At 38.5% G+C, this 24,134-nt stretch overlaps 1 protein-coding gene across 1 annotated transcript; it reads right to left on the bottom strand.

Moving 5' to 3' along the window:
• Positions 1–326: 326 nt before the first annotated feature.
• Positions 327–1,785, bottom strand: LOC104228452 (zeatin O-glucosyltransferase-like). The gene has a single exon (XM_009780915.2). The coding sequence runs from the start codon at positions 1,783–1,785 to the stop codon at positions 403–405; it is 1,383 nt and encodes a 460-aa protein (XP_009779217.1). The 3' UTR covers positions 327–402.
• Between the last annotated feature and the right edge of the window lie 22,349 nt (positions 1,786–24,134).

The following is a 24,134-nucleotide window of genomic DNA, read 5'->3' on the forward strand; positions in this document are numbered from 1 at the left end:
TACTTGACACCACGAGATTTGGTTTTCGAGTAGAAATTTTCACGGGACCTTACAGTAATAATATCAATTGTGGTGTTTGTTTATATCTTTCGTCTGTTATGTTCTATATGTAAGTATGAGGATTTTAAAAGTTAGTTTTTTCTGTACAATCCAATGTAAATCTTATGTTAACCCCTCAGAATTTTTCTCTTTGATCTGTGTTCTCTAGCTTTAATTTTGAGCTTCCTCGTCTATGTCAATTGGTTTTAAAAGGATTCTTCACTTCACTCTGTTGAATTGGAATCAAGACACTGTGAATGAAGCCAATGTTTATTAAGCACCCAACTTATAAGTTATAACAATGAAATCATACATTTTAAGTTATTCAAGATATATAATTCAACAAAAGAGATGACCAGTTAATTATCTGGTGATGTGAGCGATGAAAGACTCCGTTTGCTCCTTAGTAGCGCCACCATCTTTCACAGACATCTTGATAGCTTGGCTCAACGCTATCGCTCTCTGCCTCATCTCTTCTCCTTCAGGGGAAGTTATCAAAGTCCTCACTCCATTTTCAATTCTATCTGCTTTCACCAAGTCATCTTTGTGTGCCCAATCCTTCACTACTAGGCCAACTTTCAACACCTTTGTTATAAGCACGTCGTTGAATGGATTATCAGAGTGGATTGGCCAAGTTGCCATTGGCACTCCCATTGTTAGGCTTTCCAAGAAAGAGTTCCAACCCGAATGGAATAAATAACCACCTGTGGAAGGGTGTGCTAGAATTTCCATCTGAGGTACAAAATCTCTTGCTATTATTCCTCTTTCTGCTACTCTTTCTTCAAACCCTATTGGCAGCTCAATCTTCGGAACGTCTGTTGTAAAATCATTCCCCTTTTTATCTGCTTCTCTTAGAACCCATATGAACTTTTGTTCTGACCTCTCTAAACCAAGGGCAAGTTCAATAATTTGTTCAAGCGAGAAAGTTCTTGCTGTTCCAAATGAAACATAGATGACAGAATTCTTAGGTTGTTTATCAAGCCATTCAATACATCTGTGGCTTACTATTTTAGGTGAAGCAGAATACTCGTCGTTGTGTAAATAGACAGGATTGATCAAAGGACCAAGATCCCACAATGGCTTCTCGCTTTGTTTAGCGAGTGCATTTAGATACGGACCTTCTATATCTATACAGGTATTGAAGATTTCTCCAGATTTGAACGTCCAATCGCGTAACATCTTTATGAATTCCAGCATCTCTGGCGGATAACAGCTTTGGAATGAAGGAATGTGGTGTTGCAAAGGTAAGAACAAGTCATTGTTTTCTGCTGAACCGCTAACTTGTTGGAACAACGAACAAACAGTGAAAGCAGAGATGACATGAAAAATGTATGTCTCGACATTGGTTATTGAAATCACACCTTGAACAACTGATAGCATTATTGAGTCATGAATAATCACCACTCTTTTACAAGTGGTCAAAAGTTGATGACAAATTGCACATAGGGGCTCGCCTAGTAGTTCTAAGGATGCAAAGTACGACATATAGTTGTCGTCTTCCTTTTCAGCTGTAGTAGCACGAGCTGAAGGTATTGAAAGGTCATGGAATTGTATGTTGGGAAATTGATCAAGGTTTGATCCTTGTAACCGACGTTTCAGTTCTTGATTTCGTGCACCAATGCTAACATAGTGGACTGGAATATCATAGGAAGAGATAATACGAGAAAGGTGAAGAAATGGAGTTTGGTGCCCATATTCAGGAAAGGGAACCATAACCACAGCTACATTATTAGAGTTTGCAGCCATTGAAGAGACAGAAAATGGAGCTAACTATATGTAGGCGCACTATATTTGGTAGTAAATGAGAAAGAAATGTTACAATATGACAAATTTAGAAGTTTGATCTTTTTCGATAAAGGGACAAATATATCCTTCTACTATGAGAAAATATTTAAATATATTCTTCGTTATACTTTGGGTTCAAATATACCCATATTGTAATACTATTGATTCAAATATACCCTTCTTCTGTTAAGTTTGTCAAAGGTGGATATTCAACCCTACGTGCACTGATATTTGATGAGGTGGATATCACGTGACATGCCATCTCAGTGCCCCTAATCCATATATAAAAAACTAAAATTTGAAATATAATATTTTTCATGGTAGCAGTAATGTGTGGCAATAGTGGTGGAGGGGAAGAAAATTTTAGTGGTGGGAAATAATAGAAGAGAGATAAAATGGGTTAGAGGCGCTAAGGTGGCAAGCCATGTGGCATGGATCCACCCCATCAAATGTCAGTCTCACTTATGATTGAATGTCCAAGGTGGCAAGCCATGTGGCATTGATCCACCTCATCAAGTGTCAGTCCCACGTATGATTGAATGTTCACTTTAAACAAACTTAACGCAAAAAGAGTATATTTGAACCAATAGTATAAATAACATGGGTATATTTGGACTCAAAGTATAACGACGGATATATTTAAACCTTTTCTGATAGTAAAGAGATATACTTGGCCCTTTTCCGAATATTTTTTGATGAATTAAATACTTCAACCTAACTTAGTTGTTTGAAGGAGCAGTTTTTGCGGTAGTAAATGTAAAAGAAACGTCAAAATATGAGAACTTTAAGGCACAAAATGACAAGGAAAATAGTTGAGAGTTATGAAATTAATGAAAACATTAAGGTGCATAGTGGCAAAAAACCTGAGTAGAAAAGATATTTTCGCCGTCTCAAATTATCTGTCATGTTTTCTAAAAATAGTTATCTCAAATTATTTGTCATTTTACTAGTTTAAGATAAAATAAATTATTTTGCGGTAGTAAATGTAAAAGGAACGTTAAAATATGTAAACTTTAAGGCACACAATGACAAGGAAAATAGTTGAGATTTATGAAATTAATGAAGACATTAAGGTGAATAATGGCAAAAAAACTAAGTAAAAAAGATACTCTCTCCGTCTCAAATTATCTGTCATGCTTTCTAAAAACAATTGTCTTAAATTATTTGTAATTTTACAAGTTCAAGACAAATAAATTATATTTTTCTCATTTTACTCTTAATAATAATTATTCTTGAAGATGGAGATAGCACATAAATAAGATAGATATTCAATTAAGAGAGATTATATCTTAAGATATAAACAAGGATAAAAATAGTCCAACCCTCGTTCTAGTTAATATTTCTTAAGGGACATGTTAAAGAGAAACACGACAGATAATTTGAGACAAAAACACTAAAGGATATTGCTCGTCTACGAGAGATATGTTGCTCTACTTTAGACTAGAACAGTATTTTAAAATGCATTTTTGGGTGAGCCCTGGGGCGAGGCACATCAAAAATGTCCCGAGGCGATGGTGTGGGGAGAAATTCTCAAGAGGCATACGCCCATCATTTCGAGGCGTTCGCCCGGGTGTTCGAGGCGTTCGGGGTGTACGCCCGGGTATTTGAGGCGCGTTTTTGTAGTGAGGCGTAAGCTCTAGAGACTTTTTCAAATTAAAACAAAATTTGTTGAATAAGTCCTTTATATAATACCCAAATTCTCAAAAGTCAGCTTGTAATTACTCAAAAGTTTTAAAAAAGAACTGAAATGTATTAAATTTAAAAGTCAAGATCTTTTTTTATTGATTGAAGCCCTAATTTATTGTCTTTTTTTAATTCTTTTGCTAGTCTGCTAATATCTCCCAAAAGTAACGAATATTCAATTATTATTTTTTACAAATACAAAGAGAACTCAATTCTCCTTCGTAGCAGCAAGTTTAAAGTTTAAATTGCATGTTCGTCATCATTTTTGTTTCTTCGTATATAAAATTTTATTTTTTCCTACTCAAGTTGCTTGTGCTTGTAAGTAGCGTATAATAAATTATTTTGATTAGTTTTTTTGTGGAGATGAAGCACATTTATAAAATTATATATATATATATATATATACATATATATATTAATAATTAAATACCGATGGGACTTACGCCCGTATCTCGAGGCTTATGCTTTGCTAAATCATATATAAAACATATTGCGTTACGCCCACATCTTTTAAAACACTAGACTAGAAATAAAGACATATTGAAGCTAATTAAATGTACTATGTTTGATAAAACAAGGACAAAACTTAGAAAAAGACAGTGCGTTTTGGACCCCTCACTTAAAAGGCATCTTCACGGTCTTCGGCATGGGGACTCTTGAAGTTCGAGATAAACGCATGGCCAGACTTACATTTAAGATGACTTTCTTTGTGGGGTTGTTGGCATAGAATATTAATAAATACTGGTAGATGATGTTCTGTATACTGCATGCATATGTAATTATGTCAAATGTGTAGGTCATCAATAACAAAATACTGGAGCATAGAGAGGATAGTGCATACGCAAACTTATCTCACTTTACGAAGGTAAAGAGGTTGTTTCCAATAGATTATCAATTCAAGCAAAACGTAATCCTAGCAATTATAAAAAGAAATGCAGTAATAGAAAAGCCATGCAAGAGATCAAATGTGTAGATGTTGTCATTTAATTACCTACATACAGACTGATCATCTATTTATTTGTTTATTTTTTTTTGGTAATTAAACAATTTTTATTACCAAGTAAATATGTACAAGTATATTCGTAATTGAGTTTGGACATGCAGCCCCAAACTTCGTACACTCTTTTTATTCTAACAACTCCTAAGGATAGAAATTTAATTTTTGAAGTTCATTCCTTAAGCTACTTTGCCTATTTCCTATACAATGTATCTTCTGTATTATTTGCCTTGTGATAGCTACACTACTTCTCTTTTCCTGTTGAAAAATCCTTCTATTTCTTTCCATCCATATCTGGTAAACAACACTTGTAATACACATCCTGTAGAGCATAGCTTTCGATCCTTTGCCTTTCATATGATCTGCTGTCCATTTGAGTTCGTCATTCTAGCCAGTTACTCTTCGTGCCAATCCTATCCATGTCAACAGCTTCCCCCATACTTTTGCTGAGAATCTACACATAAAGAACATGTGTTGATGACTCTCCGGCTCTTGCTCACAAAGTGGACAATTTGGATTAACTTGTACTCCCCATCTGCTCAATTTGTCTTTGGTATATAACTTCTCCTGTACAGCAAGGTATAATATGAATTTTCACCTTGGACAACCTTTGTTATTACATAGTAATCTGCTCCAATCTTCTTTAGGGAAATATCCTCTCAGTTGATTGTACATTAACCTGATAGAGAATGATTTTGTTCCTAACACCTTCCCAATATCCAACCTTGCTTCATTTATATATTTTCCAGCCTGTAGTATCCTCCTGATTATCCATGAAGCTTGCTTCACTTCTACTTGCCATGGAATCTTCCCTTTTATGTAGTAAACATGCACCCACCTTATCCACAGTTTGTCCTTTTTCATACAAACATTCTAGAGGTGTTTTAATAATGCTGCTCTATTCCATGTGCCAAGATCAGTTATGTTCAGTCCTCCTTTGGATTTAGGCCTGCACATCTTCTCCCAAGCTACCAGAGCTTTTTTACTTGTATTGGTATCACCAGTCCAGAGGAATCTTCTGCAAATACCTTCAATCATCTGTATAATTTTCTTTGGTAGTGAAAAGACCTGTGACCAGAAGTTTTGGATGGCAATTAAAACACTCTTTATCAACTGTAGTCTTCCTGCATAGCTTAAGAATTTGACTGTCCATTGTTTGACTTTTCCCAGCATTTTGTCTAGTAAAGGTTGGCACTGGCTCACAGATAGTTTTTTGAGCTCAGAGGAACTCCTAAGTATCTAAAGGAAGTACACCAATGGCAAAACTAGTAGCTTGAATAATGTCCTGATGTACTACTATTTGAACACCACCAAAATACATGCAGCTTTTACTTTGGTTTGCAACAAGTCCAGTAGCTTTTGAAAAACATTGAAACATTCACATAATAGATGTATAGACATCACATCACCTCTGCATAATAGCAGCAAATCATCAGCAAAACTGAGCTGGACAATGTTTAGTTTCTCACATCTTGGATGATAATTGAAATTAGGTTCCTCCTTCATTTATTTCAGGATTCTAGTCAGGTACTCCATTGCTAATACAAATAATAGTGGTGACATTGGATCACCCTGCCTCACCCCCCCCCCCTTTTTGCTTCAAATGGAATAGTAATGCTCCCATTAATAAAGATGGAATAAGATATAGTTTTGAGACACTCCATAATCCATCATATAAATGCTTTGGGAAAACACAACCCAGTTAATACCTGCTCCAAAAAAACCCATTCAATTGAATCATATGCCTTTTGCATGTCAATCTTGATCATGCATCTTGGTGAGACCCCTTTCCTACCATAGCCTTTTATTAGTTCATGACTGAGCAGTACATTGTCTATCAATCCTCTTCTTGGAACAAAGGCTGCTTGACTCTCATCTACCAATGTATTCATCACTTGCCTCAATCTGCTTGTTATCATTTTGGATATGATTTTATATACTGTAGTGCAACAAGAAATAGGTCTATACTCTCTGATTGAACTTGGATTTTTTACTTTAGGTATAAGGGTGACTATTGTGTTATTGATAGGCTTATACATTCTCCCAGTAGTAAAGAACTCCAGTACTGCAGCAACAATATCATCTCCAATAATATGCCAAGTTTTTTGAAGAAACATGTATTAAACTCATCACCCCTTGGTGCCTTCATGTCATTTATACCTCTTAGTGCCTCCATTACATCTTCCTTAGTGAAAAGAGTAATGTGTTGCAACTGATGTCTTCTAGTCAGTGTTGGTCCATTCCTTATCCATCCAGGATGAATAGCTGGTATGCTATTGCATAGCTATCTATTTGGGATTACTTTACTAGTACTCCAGTTGGTATGATAATTCAAGGGTGAAAGATTGAAGAAGGGAATTTGCAGAATTTTCATTGTGTTCGTTCATTGACTGTACATATATTTATACATGTATTTATTGTAAAAGAAAACTGTAAAATAAGATTATGCTATACAGTTGTCTAATTCCAATTGCCTATGTTTATAATAGTGTAACTAAATTATTCTATAATTACAGTTGTGTAACCAAAAATACTCTCTACTATGTGTGAGCATGTGCTCTTCTCGTGTAGAATCCAATGGTTCCTATTATAAGTTCTTGAATATTGAGATCCCTCTACGTGTCAAGTCCATTAGTCAATAATAAAGACAAAAGTGTGGGCAATGATGTAGTTTAATCCGAAACCTAAGTTCCTTGTTTGAAGCCCTTGTTCTTCTTCTTCTTCTTCTTTATTTCTTCATAGATGACTCCGTGCCGACTCCATTTCTCTGATGAGAATCTGTTTAACATCCCCCCTCAAGTTAGACAGTAAAGAAGTTACCCCCAACTTGCAAAGTACTGAATTGTGAGATGGCCCTCAGAGGGTTTTTGGTGAAAACATATGCTAGTGGTGAAGATGAAGGAACATAGCACATGGTAATTAGTCCAGAGAGAAACTATTGCCGGACAAAGTGACAGTCCAATTATATATGCTTCGTTCGTACGTGAAAAACAGGATTGTGTGCTATGTGAATCACCGATTTGCTATCAGATAGCACTGGGACTAGTAGTGAAGGAGTGACTGACAAATCTTCGAGCAAACGGGTGAGCCATGTCAATTCGGCGATGACTCGTCGCATAGATCGATATTCTGCCTCAGCTGAAGACAGAGAAGCAAATGCATGTTTCTTGGATTTCCAAGAAATATGTGAACCACCAAGAGCGACAGACCTGCGAGTTTTAGGGCAAGAGGCCCACGCATCGCAAAAGGCAACCAATTTGAGGGACGTAGTAGTATTCAAAATGATCTCTTGTCCTGGATCAGAACGTAAGTAGCGCAATACTCGAAGAGCTGCCATGAAATGGGAAATTCTGGGGTTTTCATAAATTGGCCAAGTTTCAAAACCATATAAGGCAAGTCGGTCCTTGTATGTGTTAGGTAATTGAGCTTCCCAACGAGGTGGCGATATATGGTCAGATTAAGAAGAAATTCCCCTTCATCTACTCGTAACTTTGAAGAAGGTTCAAGTGGAGAAGAAACACAAGAGTATTCGGGGATGTCAAACTCTTTGATCAGGTCCAAGGTAAATTTTCTTTGGTACATAATTATCCCCTACCTTTACCTCAATATTTCCATTTCTAGGAAGTAATGCAAATTTGCTAGGTCTTTTACCTTAAATTATGTATTGAGAAACAATTTGAGTGTTGAAATTTCATCTGAATCATCTCCACTAATAAGAATGTCATCGATATAGACGGTCACAATAGAAATCAAAGCTACGTGTCTTATAAAAAATAATGAAGTCATTCATTGAAGAATAACCTTTGAAACTTAGAGCACCAGCAAGCCGAACATACCGCTGCCATGAAGCGTGCTTTAAACCATATAAAGGCTTCCTTAATAAACAAACATGGTTGGGACTGGGAGGAGATAAACCAACTGGAAATCTCATGTAGAGTTCCTCTTGTAAATCACCATGTAAGTATGTTTTACTTACATTTAATTGATAGATTGGACAAGCTTTCTTAGTTTCCACTGCTAGTAAGCAACATATGGTGGTCATTTTAACCATAGGAGAAAAGACTTCAGTATAATCTATCCCTTCTCTTTGTATGTCTCCTCTCACTATTAACTCGACATTTAGTCTCTCTATGCTTCCATCAGAATTGCGCTTCACCTTCTATACCCACTTACAAGGTAAAACCCTTTTTTCATTTGGTAAGGGAACCATATCTCAAGTGTGACTTTCCTTCAAGGATTCAATTTCTGAGTTCACTGCCCTTTGCCATCCAGGATGCACTGAAGCCTGAAAAAAATTAGTGGGTTCTGAGATTTATGTAATAGATTGCATAACATGTTAGTTGTTAGATGATAGGGTTGCAAAAAAGTAGGCATTGGGTTGTGCTGACTTTGTAAGACAACTTGCAGTTAGATTGGTAAGATGAACATTGTTGCAAATATAGTCATTTAGATGTCTTGACCATTTTGACTCTCTAGTTGATTTCCTAGGCTGAGATGTTGTGTTAATGTGAGGATTTGTACTGGTGCTAGGAGAAAATTGGGTGTGAGGTGACTAATTTCTAGGTGAAGAATATGTGCGAGGTGAATGAGTGCTAGGTGAAGAAGAAGAAGAAGTGTGAAGCAAATTGAAACTGCTAAGAAGTGGTAAAAAAAGGCATGATAGGATCAGGAATTGAAAACGTAGGTTCTGAGGGTACATGGGCAGAAGCAAAAAGGAAATTTGTCCTCATAAAAATGAACATTTCTGGAAACTACAATTTTCTTGGTGTCTATTTCCAACAACTTATATCTCTTTTGCCCCAAAGGATAACCCAAAAATACACAAGCCTTAGCTCTATGATCAAATTTACTTTTTCCATTTGATAGAGTAGACATATAACATAAACATCCAAAACTTTTGAGAGAATTATAAGAGGGTGATTGGTTGAACAAAATGAAAAAAATGTGTCTTTCCTTTAAGAACCTTAGAAGGCCGTTGATTGATCAAATGAGTAGCAATTAGTATGCACTCACCCCAATAGGAAATAGGAACTCTTGACTGGAAAAGTAGAGCTCTTGCAATTTTCAAAAGATATCTTTGTTTCCTCTCAACAATCTCATTTTGTTAAGGGGTGTTTACACAAGATATTTGGTGCAGAATTCCTTGAGAGGAAAGAAAAGCAAACTGTTGAGTTCCTTTTCCTAGCTCAAAAGCATTATACGTCCTTAGTTTCAGTATTTTAATACCAAATTACCTCTCTATCATAGTTAAAAAATTCTTTAAGACTTCAAAAGCATTACACTTTCTGCTTTGAAGAAAGGTCCATATCCCTCTGCTATAATCATTCACAATAGTTAAAGAATATCTGAAACCATTACAAGTTGGAACATTGTAAGGTCCCTATGTATCAACATGAATTAACTCAAATACTTTTTTTGACTTGATTTGACTTAAAAGGAAAGAATTTCTAGTTTGTCTAGTTTTAGGACATATATCACAGGACCATTCAAAATCAGAAGGAATGGAAATAAAATTGAGATATTTCATTAATGAAAAGGGAAAATTCACTAGCCCGACATGCCAAAGGTTTACATCATAGATTGTACTTGTAGAAAAGGGAAAAGAAACTGAAACCTGACTGAAAATATTCTGTTTTGGAGACGAAAGTACATTTTCTTCATATCTTTTCTTAGAACTAGCATAATTAAGCTCCAATAGGTACAATCCCTCTTTTGCTTCACCAAAAACTTGAACCCTCTTTATTAAAGGAGCCTACAACATGCATTGAGTAATTAGAATGAGATAATGCAATGAACTTCCAAACAAAACCTATTGACAAATAATAGATTATATCTGAAAGTAGGAACATGCAGTACATTTTCAAGAATATAATCAGAGTGAATAGAAACTCTTCCTATATGAGTTACTTTAAAAGAATTAGGTAGGTTGATGTCTAAGGGAACATGAAGAGGTGATAAAGATATAAAAGCATTTGAGTCAAAACACATACTGAAGCTCCTGAATCTATGATCCATGTGCTTAAATTGTAAACTGAAAACAAGAACTAGAATATTTGATAATTGTACCAGCCACAACATTTTCATTGATTTCTTAGTTTGAGTTTGCTGCATATGTCACCTTAACTTGCTTAATGAGTTGTACCTGTGGAATTTTATCACATACATAAAGTCGTTGCAGCGAAAATTAATTAAGGAACGTACCTTCAGCCATAATTGTTCCAGTGTTATAGAATCACCTTGTAAAACTTTAATAGGAAACCTAAGAGCCTACTAGCCTGTGCCCATCGTAGGATGCCAGACTGATGGAGTCGCAGGCATATTTCTAGGTAGGCTAGGGACTCTTAGGAAAATACTTTAGCCCTAGGGACTTCCTCATAAATTATAATTGCCTTAGGGACTCCTAAGAAAATTATTTATTTTCATCAAAGAAAATACCATATATGCATAACTACAGAATATTATTTGATATATTATTTCCTTTGGGGAACAAGGTAAATATTTTATTACCTTATATATGGGCCACGTTAAAAGTCTCTAGATGAGACGGTAAATTTCTAACATTCTCCCACTTGGCCCACATATTAAAATTAAATAATCCTTTATGAGAGATAAACATATAATATGGCCTTAGACTTTATCACTCAACAATCACTTTAGCTAGAACATATCATCACATGAATCATGGTGGTCATGCCCTTAAACAAACAATTCCTTCCATGCATTACAATGTAAAATATGTTCCAACAAAGTGTCAAACAACTTTATGAATGAACTTAATATAAGTCATTTAGAGTCCAACTTTATTGATCCAATGATCACAAAATGGCACATGAAAAATCAAAGCGTGCACTGTCATGTATATCAAAATAAACGTAATGTCTAGACAAATTGTTAGAGAGCAAAGCAAGACCAAATTGAGCTACTAAGCCCCAAATGGGTTACATGATCCTTGAAAATATTAGCCGGCAGACCTTTAGTCATAGGATCAGCAATCATCACATTAGTACTAACATGCTCAAAACTCACATATTACTTCTTGACATAGTCTCTAACCATCAAGTACTTTATATCGATGTGCTTACTTCGGCTGCTACTTTTATTATTCTTAGAAAAAAAATACTGCAGCTGAATTATCACAATTCTCAATGGCCTTGAATCGGAATCGACAATTATAAAAGCCGAAAATAAAGTTCTTCAACTATAATGCATGTGATGTAGCTTCACAGTATGTTATAAATTCAGCTTCCATAGTGGATGTTGCAACAATTGTCCTATTGAAACTTCTCCAAGATACACCTCCAGCAAGAAGGAAAATATATCCTGAAGTAGATTTACCAGTGTCCACGCATCCACCCAAATCAGAGTTTGAATATCCAATCAACTTAAATGAGTCAGAGTATTTGTATGTAAGCTTAAAATCTTTGATTCCTTGCAATTATCTCAAAACCCTTTTACCAGGTTTTCATTGGTGAAGACTAGGGTTACTTTCATATCTGCCAAGCATTCCTGCCGCAAAAGCAATATCAGATCTAGTACTGACATGTGCACACATAAGGCTCCCAACAAGCGAAGTATAGGGAATGTCTTTCATTTGCTCTTTTTCCAATGCATTTTGCGGACATAGATTCAAAGAGAATTTGTCACCTTTAATAATGGGTAGTGCTATAGGTGAATAGTTCTTCATCCTAAATCTTTCCAGAATTCCTTCAATGTAGGCCTTTTGAGACAGTCCAAGTAATCTTTGGGATCTGTCTCTATGAATCTCTATGCCAATGATATAAGAGGCTTCACCTATATCCTTCGTCTCAAAATTCTAAATAAGAAACTGTTTAGTCTCATGCAACAACCCCAAATCACTACTTGCAAGCAAATGTCATCCACATATAGGACTAGAAAAAATATATTTGCTCCCACTTATCTTAAGGTATATATACACTGATCAATAATGTCCTTTGTAAATCTAAATGAAGAGACAACATTATTTAATATACCATTGGCTAGAAGCCTGCTTTAGCCCATAAATGGATTTATTCAATTTGCAAACAAGGTGACTTTTTTCCTTATCACAAAATTCTTTAGGTTGACGTATGTATACCTCCCCTTCAAGATCTCCATTCAAAAAAGTTGTTTTCACATCCATTTGATGTAACTCTAAATTAAAATGAGCTACTAGTTCCATGATTATTCTCAATGAATCCTTTTTTGATACTGGAGAGAAGGTTTCATAGTAATTAATACCTTCCCTTTGAGTAAAACCCTTGGCTACAAGTCTGGCTTTATATCGTTCGATATTACTATATGAGTTTCTTTTGGTTTTAAAAACCCATTTCGAACCTATAGTGTAGGATCCCTTTAGTAATTCGACGAGATGCCAGACTTTATTTTTAGCCATAGATTCTAACTCTTCTTAATGGCATCATAACAAAGTGTGGAGTTTTCTCCACTCATGGCTTATGAAAACGATCATGGATCATGTTTTAGTCCAATATCATAATCAAACTCTTGGAGATATACAATACAGTTACTAAAAATTGCTGGTTTTCGAACTCTTAAGGATTTTTTTACTCCTACTATTTCATACACTTCTTTAGTGGGTTCAAGTAAAGCAGGTTGATTTTCATGTGGCTCCTCAAATGGCGGTGACTCTTGAACTTGTTGTTGTTCAGATAATTCATGAGAATTTTTCTGAGCAACATTCAAGTTCCCATATATAAAGGTACTACAGGTGATTCCCTTATTTCTTCCAATTTCACCCTTTGAGTCAAACCACTCCTACTCTCTTCATGCTTCTCAAAAAATTTAGCATTTATAGCCTCAACAATTTTTGGAGAATGAGAAGGACAATAAAACCTAAATCCCTTAGAGTTAACCGCATAGCATATAAAATAATCTCTTATTGTTCTTTCATGCAACTTCTTTAGTTGTGGGTTATAAACTCTCACTTCAGTTGGACATCCTCAAATGTGTAAATGATTTAAACTAGGTTTCCATCATTTTTATAACTTAAAAGGTGTCTTTGAGACAACCTTGGATGGAACCCTATTTAAAATATACACAGTATTTTTTAAGGCTTCACTCCATAAGGATAAAGGTAATCTTGGTCTGCTAATAATGCTTTTTACCATGTCCATTAACGTCTGATTCTTTCTTTCTACCACACCATTTTGTTGTGGTGTTCCTGGCATGATATATTGGACAGTTATATCTTCACTTTCAAGGAACTCAGCAAATAGACCCTTAACTTGTCCCTTATCTATGTACGTACCATAATATTCTCCACCCCATAAGATCTTACAATTTTGATATGAGCACTAGTTTGTTTCTCTACTTCTATTTTGTAAACTTTAAAAACATCAAATGCTTCTGATTTGATAAATAGAAAATAGAGATACATATATCTTGAATAACCATCAATAAATGAGATAAAATATCTCTCACCATTCAAGCAAGGGGTAGGAAAAGATCCACATATGTCTGTATGTATGATCTCAAGAAATTGAGAACTCATTTTGGCATCTTTAGTTGATTTGTTGGTCTGCTTACCCTTTATGCAGTCCATACAAGTCACAAAGTTAGAAAAATCAAGAGCTTTTAGAACTCCATTATTAACCAATCTTTTGTCTCTATCAATAGATATGTGTTCCAATCTCTTGTGCCAAAGACTTGATGAGTTCTCATGGATAATACATTCGCTTATTGCTAATTTCTTTGTCATGTAAAGTTAAAATGTTACATTCAAATCTGGGGTCTAGCTCAAGTTTATATAAATTTCCATTCAAATTTTCAAAACCAATAACATTATTATCTTTGAAAAGTTTTACAGAAGGATAATGAAAATTCAAATCATACCCACTAATCAATAGTCCTGAAAGAGAAATTAAATTTCTAGAATATTCTAAAAAATAAAAAGAATTTTCTAAATCTAAGTGAAAACCATCCTTCACAATGAACCTATAAGTCCCCATGCCTTCCACACATGAACGCGTCCTATTTCTAGAATAGACGTGTATTTTTCACTTCCTATCGGCTTCCTCTAAGTTAGAAAGCCCTGCATGATTTTGGCAATGTGAATTGTAGCTCCAGAATCAATCCATCATGTATTATCAGAAATTTCAGTAAAATTAGATTCATAACATAGAAAGGTAAAATTGCCTTTCTTCTCAAGCTATTTCTTGTATTTCGGGCAATCCTTCTTTTAGTGTCCCGTCTTCTTACAGAAAAGGAAAACATCTTTGCCAAAGGTGCTTTTCTTCTTCATGGGAACATTTTTGCCCTTCATTGCATTTCTCTAACCATAAGTCATCATATTAATAATTTCAGGTGTCTCATGCTTCAACCTCGCTTTTTCTTGAACACACATGGTCAAAAGTTTATTGATTGACTATTTATCCTTATGTGTGTAGTAAGAAATCTTGAACGGACCATATTCTGTAGGAAGAGAGTTGAGAATGAAATGCACAGGAAATGGTTCAGACATATCAACCTCAAGAGACTTGAGTTTAGCAGCAATGTCTCTTATCTCCATAATGTGCTCACGCACTATATAACTTTTGTCGAAAGTCATACTTGAGAGCCTCTTCATAAGGGTGCTTGACAATGCCTAGTTAGAGCTTACGAATTATTCATCAATTGCCTTTACGTAAGCTTTAACCTTATCGGTATTAGGGATAGAACCCATAATGCTATGGCTTATGTGTGCTTTTATGAGCATTAAACTTAAGCGATTAGATCGCTCCCTCCGCTCATAATTAGCCTTATCCACTAGCGTACTTGATTTTGTGGGATAAGGTGGTTCTTCCCACGGAGTGCCAGGTCCAGATCCAAGCACCCTAAAGTGAGAAGGACTTTCTCCTTCCATTAAGCATAGTAGTCACCCGAAAGCATTGGAATTTGAGCCTTCTCATTAAAAATATCGATACGAAAATCTATAAAAACTGCAAAACAAGGATACACATACATAAGCTATAAAGTATAATCTATCAAAAGGTGAATCGAGTAAAATACCAATTCTTAGTAAATTCTAGACCTTCTTGTGGGCAGATGTTGCAACCCGTGCATAGATTTACTAACTTTATTAGACTAGTAAACCAAAATACATAAAAAAAATTATCAGTACCTTTGGGCATAAGTGTAACGTCCCGACCATTCATTTAATAAGTTACCATTCTATTTTCTCTATTTTTGTTTTTTATTGTCTTGTTCAACTGTATTATGTGTTATTAGGTTGGTTGGCTCGGGTTCGGAAAGGTTTTGGTAAGGGTTGAGACACTTAGTCTCTTTTGAGTAAGCTTAAGTTGAAAAAGTCAACCAGATGTTGACTTATGTGAAAAAGGGCTCGGATGTGAATTCCGATGGTTCAGATATCTTTGGTAGGGGATTTGGGACTTAGGAGCGTGATCGGAATGTGTTTTGGAGGTTCGGAGTAGATTAGGCTTGAGTTGGCGAAATTGGAATTTTGGCATTTTCCGGTTGATAGGTGAGATTTTGATATATGGGTCAGAATGGAATTTTGAGAGTTGCAGTAGGTCCGTTGTGTCATTTGGGATGTGTGTGCAAAATATTAGATCATTCGGACGTGGTTTGATAGACTTTTTGATCAAACGTGGAATTAGGAAGATTTTTGGAACCTTAGGCTTGAATGCGATGTTATTTGGTTGATTCGATGTTATTTGAAATGTTTTGAAGATTGGTATAAGTTTGGATAGTGGTATATGACTTGTTTGTGCTTTTGGTTGAGGTCCCGGGGGCCTCGGAGTGATTTCGAATGGTTGACGGAAGATTTTTGAGTTGGGTTTGGCACCTGAAGTTTTTCTATTGTTGTTATAACAGCACCTGCGGCTAGGGGACCACAGGTGCGGACTTGTAGAAGCGGAGATGGAGCCACAGATGCGGCCAAGAAGGAGGTCAGCTGGAACCACAGAAGAAGCTACTGGAGCGCACATGCGATAGTACAGGTGCGAGCATTTAATCACAGATGCGGAATGGGCTTTTAAGTGAAAACCACAGATGCGGTGAGTTAGACCGCAGAAGCAGAAAAGGGACCACAGGTGCAGAATCCCTAGGTCAGAAAGTATATATTTCATCCTTCGCAATTTTCAGCCTTTTTTCACCATTTTTAAATCGATTTTGGAGCTTTTGGGGGGATTTTGAAGAGGGAATCTAAGAGAACTTCATTGAGATAAGATTTTTGAACATAAAACTAGTTCCTATGGTGTTATTTCATTGATTAGGCTTGAAATTTATTGAAATTTGTGGGTAATTATTGAAGAAACTAGGGCTTGAGATTGGAGAACTTTGATTAAGGATTTGAGGGGTCATTTGTGGTCGGATTTTGGTACTTTTGATATGGATGAACTCGTGGGAAGATAAGGAGTTTATTGATGTAATTTTTATCGAATTTCGAGACGTGGGCCTGGGGTCGGGTTTTGTTAATTTCGGGATTTGTGTTGTAACTTGATTACTTTCGAGTAGGCTCTATTCCCTTAGCATATTTTGATGGTTATATGCTGATTTTGGTTAGATTTGGAGCATCCGGAGGCCGATTCGAGAGGCAAATGCATTGCGGGATAGAGTTTGACCGGATAAAGGTAAGTAATGATTGTAAATGCTGTCCTGAGGGTATGAAACCCAAATTTCACATCGTTATGCTACTTTAAGGTGACGCACACACTAGATGATGACCATGAGGTTGTGCACCGTTGAGGATTGTGACTTAGTCCATCCCGTATGATTTTTTTAACCTCGTATTTTATTGAAAGCTATTTGCTATCAACATGTTTTTGGGTAAATGTCATACTTGGGCCTTGTGCCAACTGTTTTGGACCCTTAAGGGATTTTCACTACTATTCCTCAATATTTTGACTTCATATTTGTACTCAGTCATGCTGTATTCTACTGTTTTCATAACTCATCCATATTTACTCTATTTTGACATCTTAAATGATATTTTGGGCTGAGCATCATATTTTACTGTGCTCGAGTGGCTTTGAGCGATTTCTGATTGAGTGAGGCCTAGGGCCTGTGTTGTGAGGTTATTATGAGATCGGGCCGCAACGGTATTGTGCCGATTCATGATTATGAGGCCGAAGGCCTGAGTTGTTATACCATGAGGTGGCTTGATATGAGGCCGAGAGCCTATTTGAGTATGCCACGAGATGGCTTGTTATTGTGCTTGGGCCGTAAGGGGCCCCTCCCTGAGTCTGTATACCCCCAGTGAGCGCGGGTACCGAGTGTGAGATATGATCTAGCCCGAGGGGCGGATACGAGTGATTATGAGATAGCCCGAGGGGCTAGTTCTGTTGTATTTTTCCCGAGGGGCTGATTTATGTTTTCTATCTTTTCTCCTTGTTTTCATTTACTCGTTGAACTGTTAAACATGTTTTAAAAAGGTTTTTACTGAATTAAGGTGTTTCTACGAGCTTTTACTATCTTATTGCATTTCTCTAATTTTATACTGCCTCGTTGTAGCATTTTGTTGTGTTTTACATGTTTTCTTATCGCTCAGCTGCCTTTAATTTTATTACTTACTGAGTTAGCGTACTCACATTACTCCCTGCACCCTGTGTGCAGATCCAGGAGTCTCGGGTCACGCTAGCGAGGGCTGATTGCTTCCAGCAGGCTGTTCGGAGTTCACTAGGTAGCAGCTCGGCGTTTGTAGCCCAGTGCTTCTCCCTCCTATCTTTACTTTCCTTTGCACTAGTTCTGTAATAAATTGTGTATTCTTTTTTCATACTCTTAGACGGATGTTTAGATGTTCATGACTGGTGACACTCCGATGTCGAGCTGTGTTGTTTTCCGCAATTGTTCTATTTCACTCTTTATTTGGGATTTATACCATATTAATGACTTAAATTAAATTATTATAACTGTTTAATTGATATTGGGGGTTTTGTCGGCTGTCCTTGTTTCACGATAGGCGCTATCACGATCGGGTCTAGTTTAGGGTCATGACAAGTTGGTACAAAGCCAAGGTTACATAGGTCTCACGAGTCATGAGCAGGTTTAGTAGAGTCTCACGGATCGATATGGAGACGTCTGTATTTATCCTCGGGAGGCTGCAGAACCTTTAGGAAAACTTCATATTCTTGAAATTCTTGTCGTGCGAATATGTTGATCTGAGTACTAAACTTCTGTTATTCTATTCTCCCACAGATGGTGAGGACACGAGCGACCGGTTAGGATGGACGACCACCAATACCACCACCTGTGGACACTAGAGGCCGATGACGCGGTCAAGGCCATGGTAGGGGCAGGGGTGTGGCCCACATAGCAGCTAGGGCATCACCTGCAGATCTACCAGCTGCCCCAATTCAGGATCAGGTCCCAGTTATGGATGCTCAAGTAGCACCAGCTCAGGCACCAACTGTGCCCATTGTGATTCCGGGTCTTCAGGAGGCCCTGGCTCAGATTCTATCAATATGCACTAGCCTAGCTCAGGTAGTCTCAGTTACTACAGCCGCAGCTACTTCTTAGGCCCGGGGAGGCACTCAGACTCCCGCAGCTCGTACACCTGAGTAGGTCGTACATGGACTTCAAACACCGAAGGCTCCTCCCGCCCAACCGGTTGAACTTGTTCAGGACTATGTAGCTCCTGCTATGCCAGAGGACGAGTAGCGCAGATTGGAGAGGTTTGGTAGACTTCAGCCTCCGACTTTTAGTGGTACAGAGGGCGAGGATGACCAGGGTTTCTTGGAGAAGTGTTAGAGGATTCTTCATACAGCAGGTATTCTGGAGACCAGCGGGGTCGCATTTATTACTTTTCAGTTTTCTAGAGCTGCTTTCACTTGGTGGGAGGCTTATGAGAGGCGTAGGCCTGTTGGTGCAGCACCCCTTACCTGGCAACAGTTATCTATTCTCTTTTTGGTGAAGTATGTGCCACAATCTCGCAGAGAGGAGTTGCGCAGGCAGTTCGAGTGGTTGCGTCAGGGTGAGATGACTGTGATGCAGTATAAGATGCGGTTCTCTAAGTTAGCTAATCATCTCTTATTGGTTCCCATAGACCGAGAGAGGATTATGAGGTTCATTGATGGTCTCACATATCAGCTTCAGATTCTCATGACCAGGGAGAGGGTGTCAGGTGCTACATTTGAGGAGGTTGTTGACATTGCTTGCGAGATTGAGTCAGTTCGTCGCTAGGAGCGAGATGAAAGGGAGGCGAAGAGGCCTTAGGGATCTGGTAGTTATGGTGGTGCTCCTTCGAGGGGTCAGTTTCAGCACGGCAGAGGTCGTCCATTCAGACATGCTCAGTCAGCTTGCCTAGGTGGGCGATACACGAATAGATGAAATAAGAGACTCACGGGGTGTATCCAAATAACGAGCAAAATATGATGACACATATGAAAAAGTGGAACCGAGATCAAATAATACAGGTGCATCTCTATGGTAGACTGAGACAATACCTGTAATCATAGCATTTGAAGCAATAGCATCGGGACTAGCTGAGATTGCATAGAAATGGGCCTGAACACCACCTAATCGACCTCCCCTTCTAGGGCGACCCCTAATTGACTAACCTCCACCCCTAACTGGTTGGGTAGGTATTGAAGAAGTAACCGGCGCTAAAGCCGATGGCTGACTCCTCTGCTGATATGAACCCCCAAAACGACGAGGACATTGCCTCCATATATGGCCCAACTCTCCACACTCATAATAACTCCCTAGTGCTGGAGACGGGGACTGAAGGGAACCCCTAGCACCGGAATAACTAGTAGATGCACCTGACATATAAGAGCCCTAAAAGAGCACGGGACGAATTCTAGGCTAGAAGGGCACTGACTGATGACTGGCCCTGATGAGAATTGTGAGAACCATGACCCGATAATGCCCCACAATAACCTAGGCGAGCTGACTGAGCATGTCTGAATGGACGACCTCTGCCGTGCTGAAACTGACCCCCTCGAAGGAGCACCACCATAACTACCAGATCCCCGAGGCCTCTTCGCCTCCCTTTCATCTTGCTCCTAGCGACGAACTGACTCAATCTCGCAAGCAATGTCAACAACCTCCTCAAATGTAGCACCTGACACCATCTCCCTAGTCATGAGAATCTGAAGCTCATATGTGAGAACATCAACGAACCTCCTAATCCTCTCTCGATCTGTGGGAACCAACAAGAGATGATGAGCTAACTTAGAGAACCACATCTCATACTGCATCACAATCATCTCTCCCTGACGCAACCACTCGAACTGCCTGCGCAGCTCCTCTCTGCGAGATTGTGGCACATACTTCTCCAAAAAGAGAATAGATAATTGTTGCCAGGTAAGGGGTGCTGCACCAACAGGCCTACTCTCTCATAAGCCTCCCACTAAGTGAAAGCAGCTCTAGATGACACATATGACACATATGATTTAAAAGCCCATTCCGCATCTGTGATTAAATGCCCGCACCTGTGCTATCGCAGGTGCGCTCCAGTAGCTGCTTCTGCGGTTCCAGTTGACCTCCTTCTTGGCCGCATCTGCGGCTCCATCTCCACTTCTGCGAGTCCGCACCCTATGGTCCCCTAGCCGCAGGTGCGGTTATGACAGCAATAGAAAAACTCGGTGCCAAACCCAACTCAAAAATCTTCCATCAACCATCCGAATTTCTTCGAGGCTCCCGGGACCTCAACCAAAAGAACAAACAAGTCATATACCACTATCCAAACTTATACCAATCTTCAAAACATTTCAAACAACATCTAATCAACCAAATAACATCGTATTCAAGCCTAAGGTTCCAAAAATCTTCTGAATTCCACGTTTGATCAAAAAGTCTATCAAACCACCTCCGAATGACCTAAAATTTTGCACACACATCCAAAATGACACAACGGACCTACTGCAACTTTCAAAATTCCATTCTGACCTCTATATCAAAATCTCACCTATCAACCAGAAAATGCCATAATTCCAGTTTTGCCAACTCAAGCCTAATCTACTCCGAACCTCCAAAACACATTCCGATCACGCTCCTAAGTCCTAAATCCCCTACCAAAGATATCCGAACCATCAGAATTCACATACGAGCCCTTTTTCACATAAGTCAACATCCAGTTGACTTTTCCAACTTAAGCTCACTCAAAAGAGACTAAGTGTCTCAACCCTTACCAAAACTTTTCCGAACCCGAGCCAACCAACCTGATAACACATAATACAGTTGAACAAGACAATAAGAAACAAAAATGGAGAAAATAGAGTGGTAACTTATTAAATGAATGGCCGGGTCGTTACACTTGTGCCCAAAGGTACTGATAATTTTTTTATGTATTTTGGTTTACTAGTCTAATAAAGTTAGTAAATCTATGCATGGGTTGCAACATCTGCCCACAGGAAGGTCTAGAATTTATTAAGAATTGGTATTTTACTCGATTCACCTTTTGATAGATTATACTTTATAGATTATGTATGTGTATCCTTGTTTTGCAGTTTTTATAGATTTTCGTATCGATATTTTTAATGAGAATGCTCAAATTACAATGCTTGATCTGGTGCCGGGCACTCAGCCCATTTTTATTCCACCATATTGTATGGCACCAGCGGAGTTGAAGGAGTTCAAGGAGCAGCTTCAGGAACTCCTTGATAAGGGGTTTATTCGGCCTAGTGTGTCGCCTTGGGGTGCGCCTCTTCTATTTGTGAAGAAGAAGGATGGCACGATGAGGATGTGCATTGATTATAGGGAGTTGAACAAAGTAACAATCAAGAACAAGTATCCTTTGCCTCGTATCGATGATTTATTTGACCAGCTTCAGGGAGCGAGAGTGTTCTCCAAGATTGATCTTCGTTCAGGTTATCACCAGTTGAAGATCAGGGACTCGGATATCCTTAAGCCAACTTTCAGGACCCGATACGGTCATTATGAGTTCCTGGTAATGTTGTTTTGGCTGACCAATGCCCCAACAACGTTCATGCATTTGATGAACAACGTGTTTTGGCCTTATCTTGACTCGTTTGTCATAGTTTTCATTGATGATATTCTGGTGTGCTCGCGTAGTCAGGAGGAGCACACTGAGCATTTGAGAGTTGTGTTGCACAGATTGAGGGAGGAGAAGCATTATGCAAACTTCTCCAAGTGTGAGTTTTGGTTCAGTTCAGTGGCATTCTTGGGGCACGTGGTATCCAGTGAGGGTATTTAGGTTGATCCAAAAAAGATAGAGGAAGTTTAGAGTTGGCCCAAACCGTCCTCAGCCGCAGAGATTCACAGTTTTCTTGGTTTGGCAAGTTATTACCGCTGGTTTGTTCAAGGATTCTCATCTATCGCATCACCCTTGACCAAGTTGACTCAAAAAGGTGCTCCATTCAGGTGGTCGTATGAGTGTGAGGAGGGCTTTCATAAGCTCAAGACTGCCTTGACCACAACTCTAGTGTTAATTTTGCTATCAGCTTCACGTTCATATACCGTGTATTGTGATGCTTTAAGAATTGGTATTGGGTGCGTGTTGATGCAGGAGGGTAGAGTAATTGCTTATGCTTCTCGTCAGTTGAAGCCCCATGAGAAGAACTACCATGTTCATGATTTGGAGTTGGCTGCCATTGTTCACGCGTTGAAGATTTGGAGGCATTATTTGTATGGTGTGTCTTGTGAGGTGTTTACTGATCATTGTAGCCTCCGGCACTTGTTCAAGCAGAAGGATCTTAATTTGAAGTAGCGGAGATGGTTGGAGTTGCTAAAGGATTATGATATTACTATTTTGTACCACCCGGGGAAGGCCAATATGGTAGTCGATGCCTTGAGTAGGAAGGCGTTAAGCATGGGGAGTTTGGCATATATTCCAGTTGGGCAGAGACCTCTTACAGTTGATGTTCAGGCCTTGGCCAATCGGTTCGTGAGGTTAGATATTTCGGAGCCTAGTTGGGTATTGTCTTATGTGATTTCTCGATCTTCCTTATTTGATCGCATCAGAGAGTGCCAATATGATGATCCTCATTTGCTTGTCCTTAAGGATAGAGTTCAGCACGATTATGCCAGAGATGTGAATATTGGCCATAATGGGGTATTGAGGATGCAAGGCCGGATATGTGTGCCCCATGTGGATGGGCTTTGGGAGTTGATTCTGGAGGAGGCCCATAGCTCGTGGTATTCTATTCATTCGGGAGACACAAAGATGTATCAAGATCTAAGGCAGCATTATTGGTGGAGGAGAATGAAGAAGGACATTGTGGGATTTGTAGTTCAGTGTCTCAATTATCAGCAGGTGAAATATGAGCATCAGAGACCGGGTGGCTTGCTTCAGCAGATGGATATTCTATAGTGGAAGTAGGAGCGGATCACCATGGACTTTGTAGTTGGGCTCCCACGGACTTTGAAGAAGTTTGATGCTATTTTGGTGATTGTGGATTGGTTGACCAAGTCCGCACACTTCATTCCTGTGTGTACTACCTAAAATTCAGAGCGGTTGGCAGAGATCTATATCCGGGAGATTGTTCATTTGCATGGTGTCCCAGTTTCCATCATTTCAGATAGGGGCACTCAGTTTACTTCACAGTTTTGGAGGTCTGTGCAGCGAGAGTTGGGTACTCAGGTTGAGTTGAGCATAGCTTTTCACCTTCAGATAGACGGGCAGTCCGAGTGTACTATTCAGATATTGGAGAACATGTTGCGCACTTGTGTCATTGATTTTGGAGGGTCATCGGATCGGTTTCTACCACTCGTA

This window comes from Nicotiana sylvestris, chromosome 7 (genome assembly GCF_000393655.2).
Source record: "Nicotiana sylvestris chromosome 7, ASM39365v2, whole genome shotgun sequence".
Classification (NCBI taxonomy): Eukaryota; Viridiplantae; Streptophyta; class Magnoliopsida; order Solanales; family Solanaceae; genus Nicotiana; species Nicotiana sylvestris.

Coding starts and splice junctions, on each gene's coding strand:
- LOC104228452 (XM_009780915.2), bottom strand. CDS start 1,785: ATGGCTGCAAACTCTAATAATGTAGCTGTGGTTATGGTTCCCTTTCCT.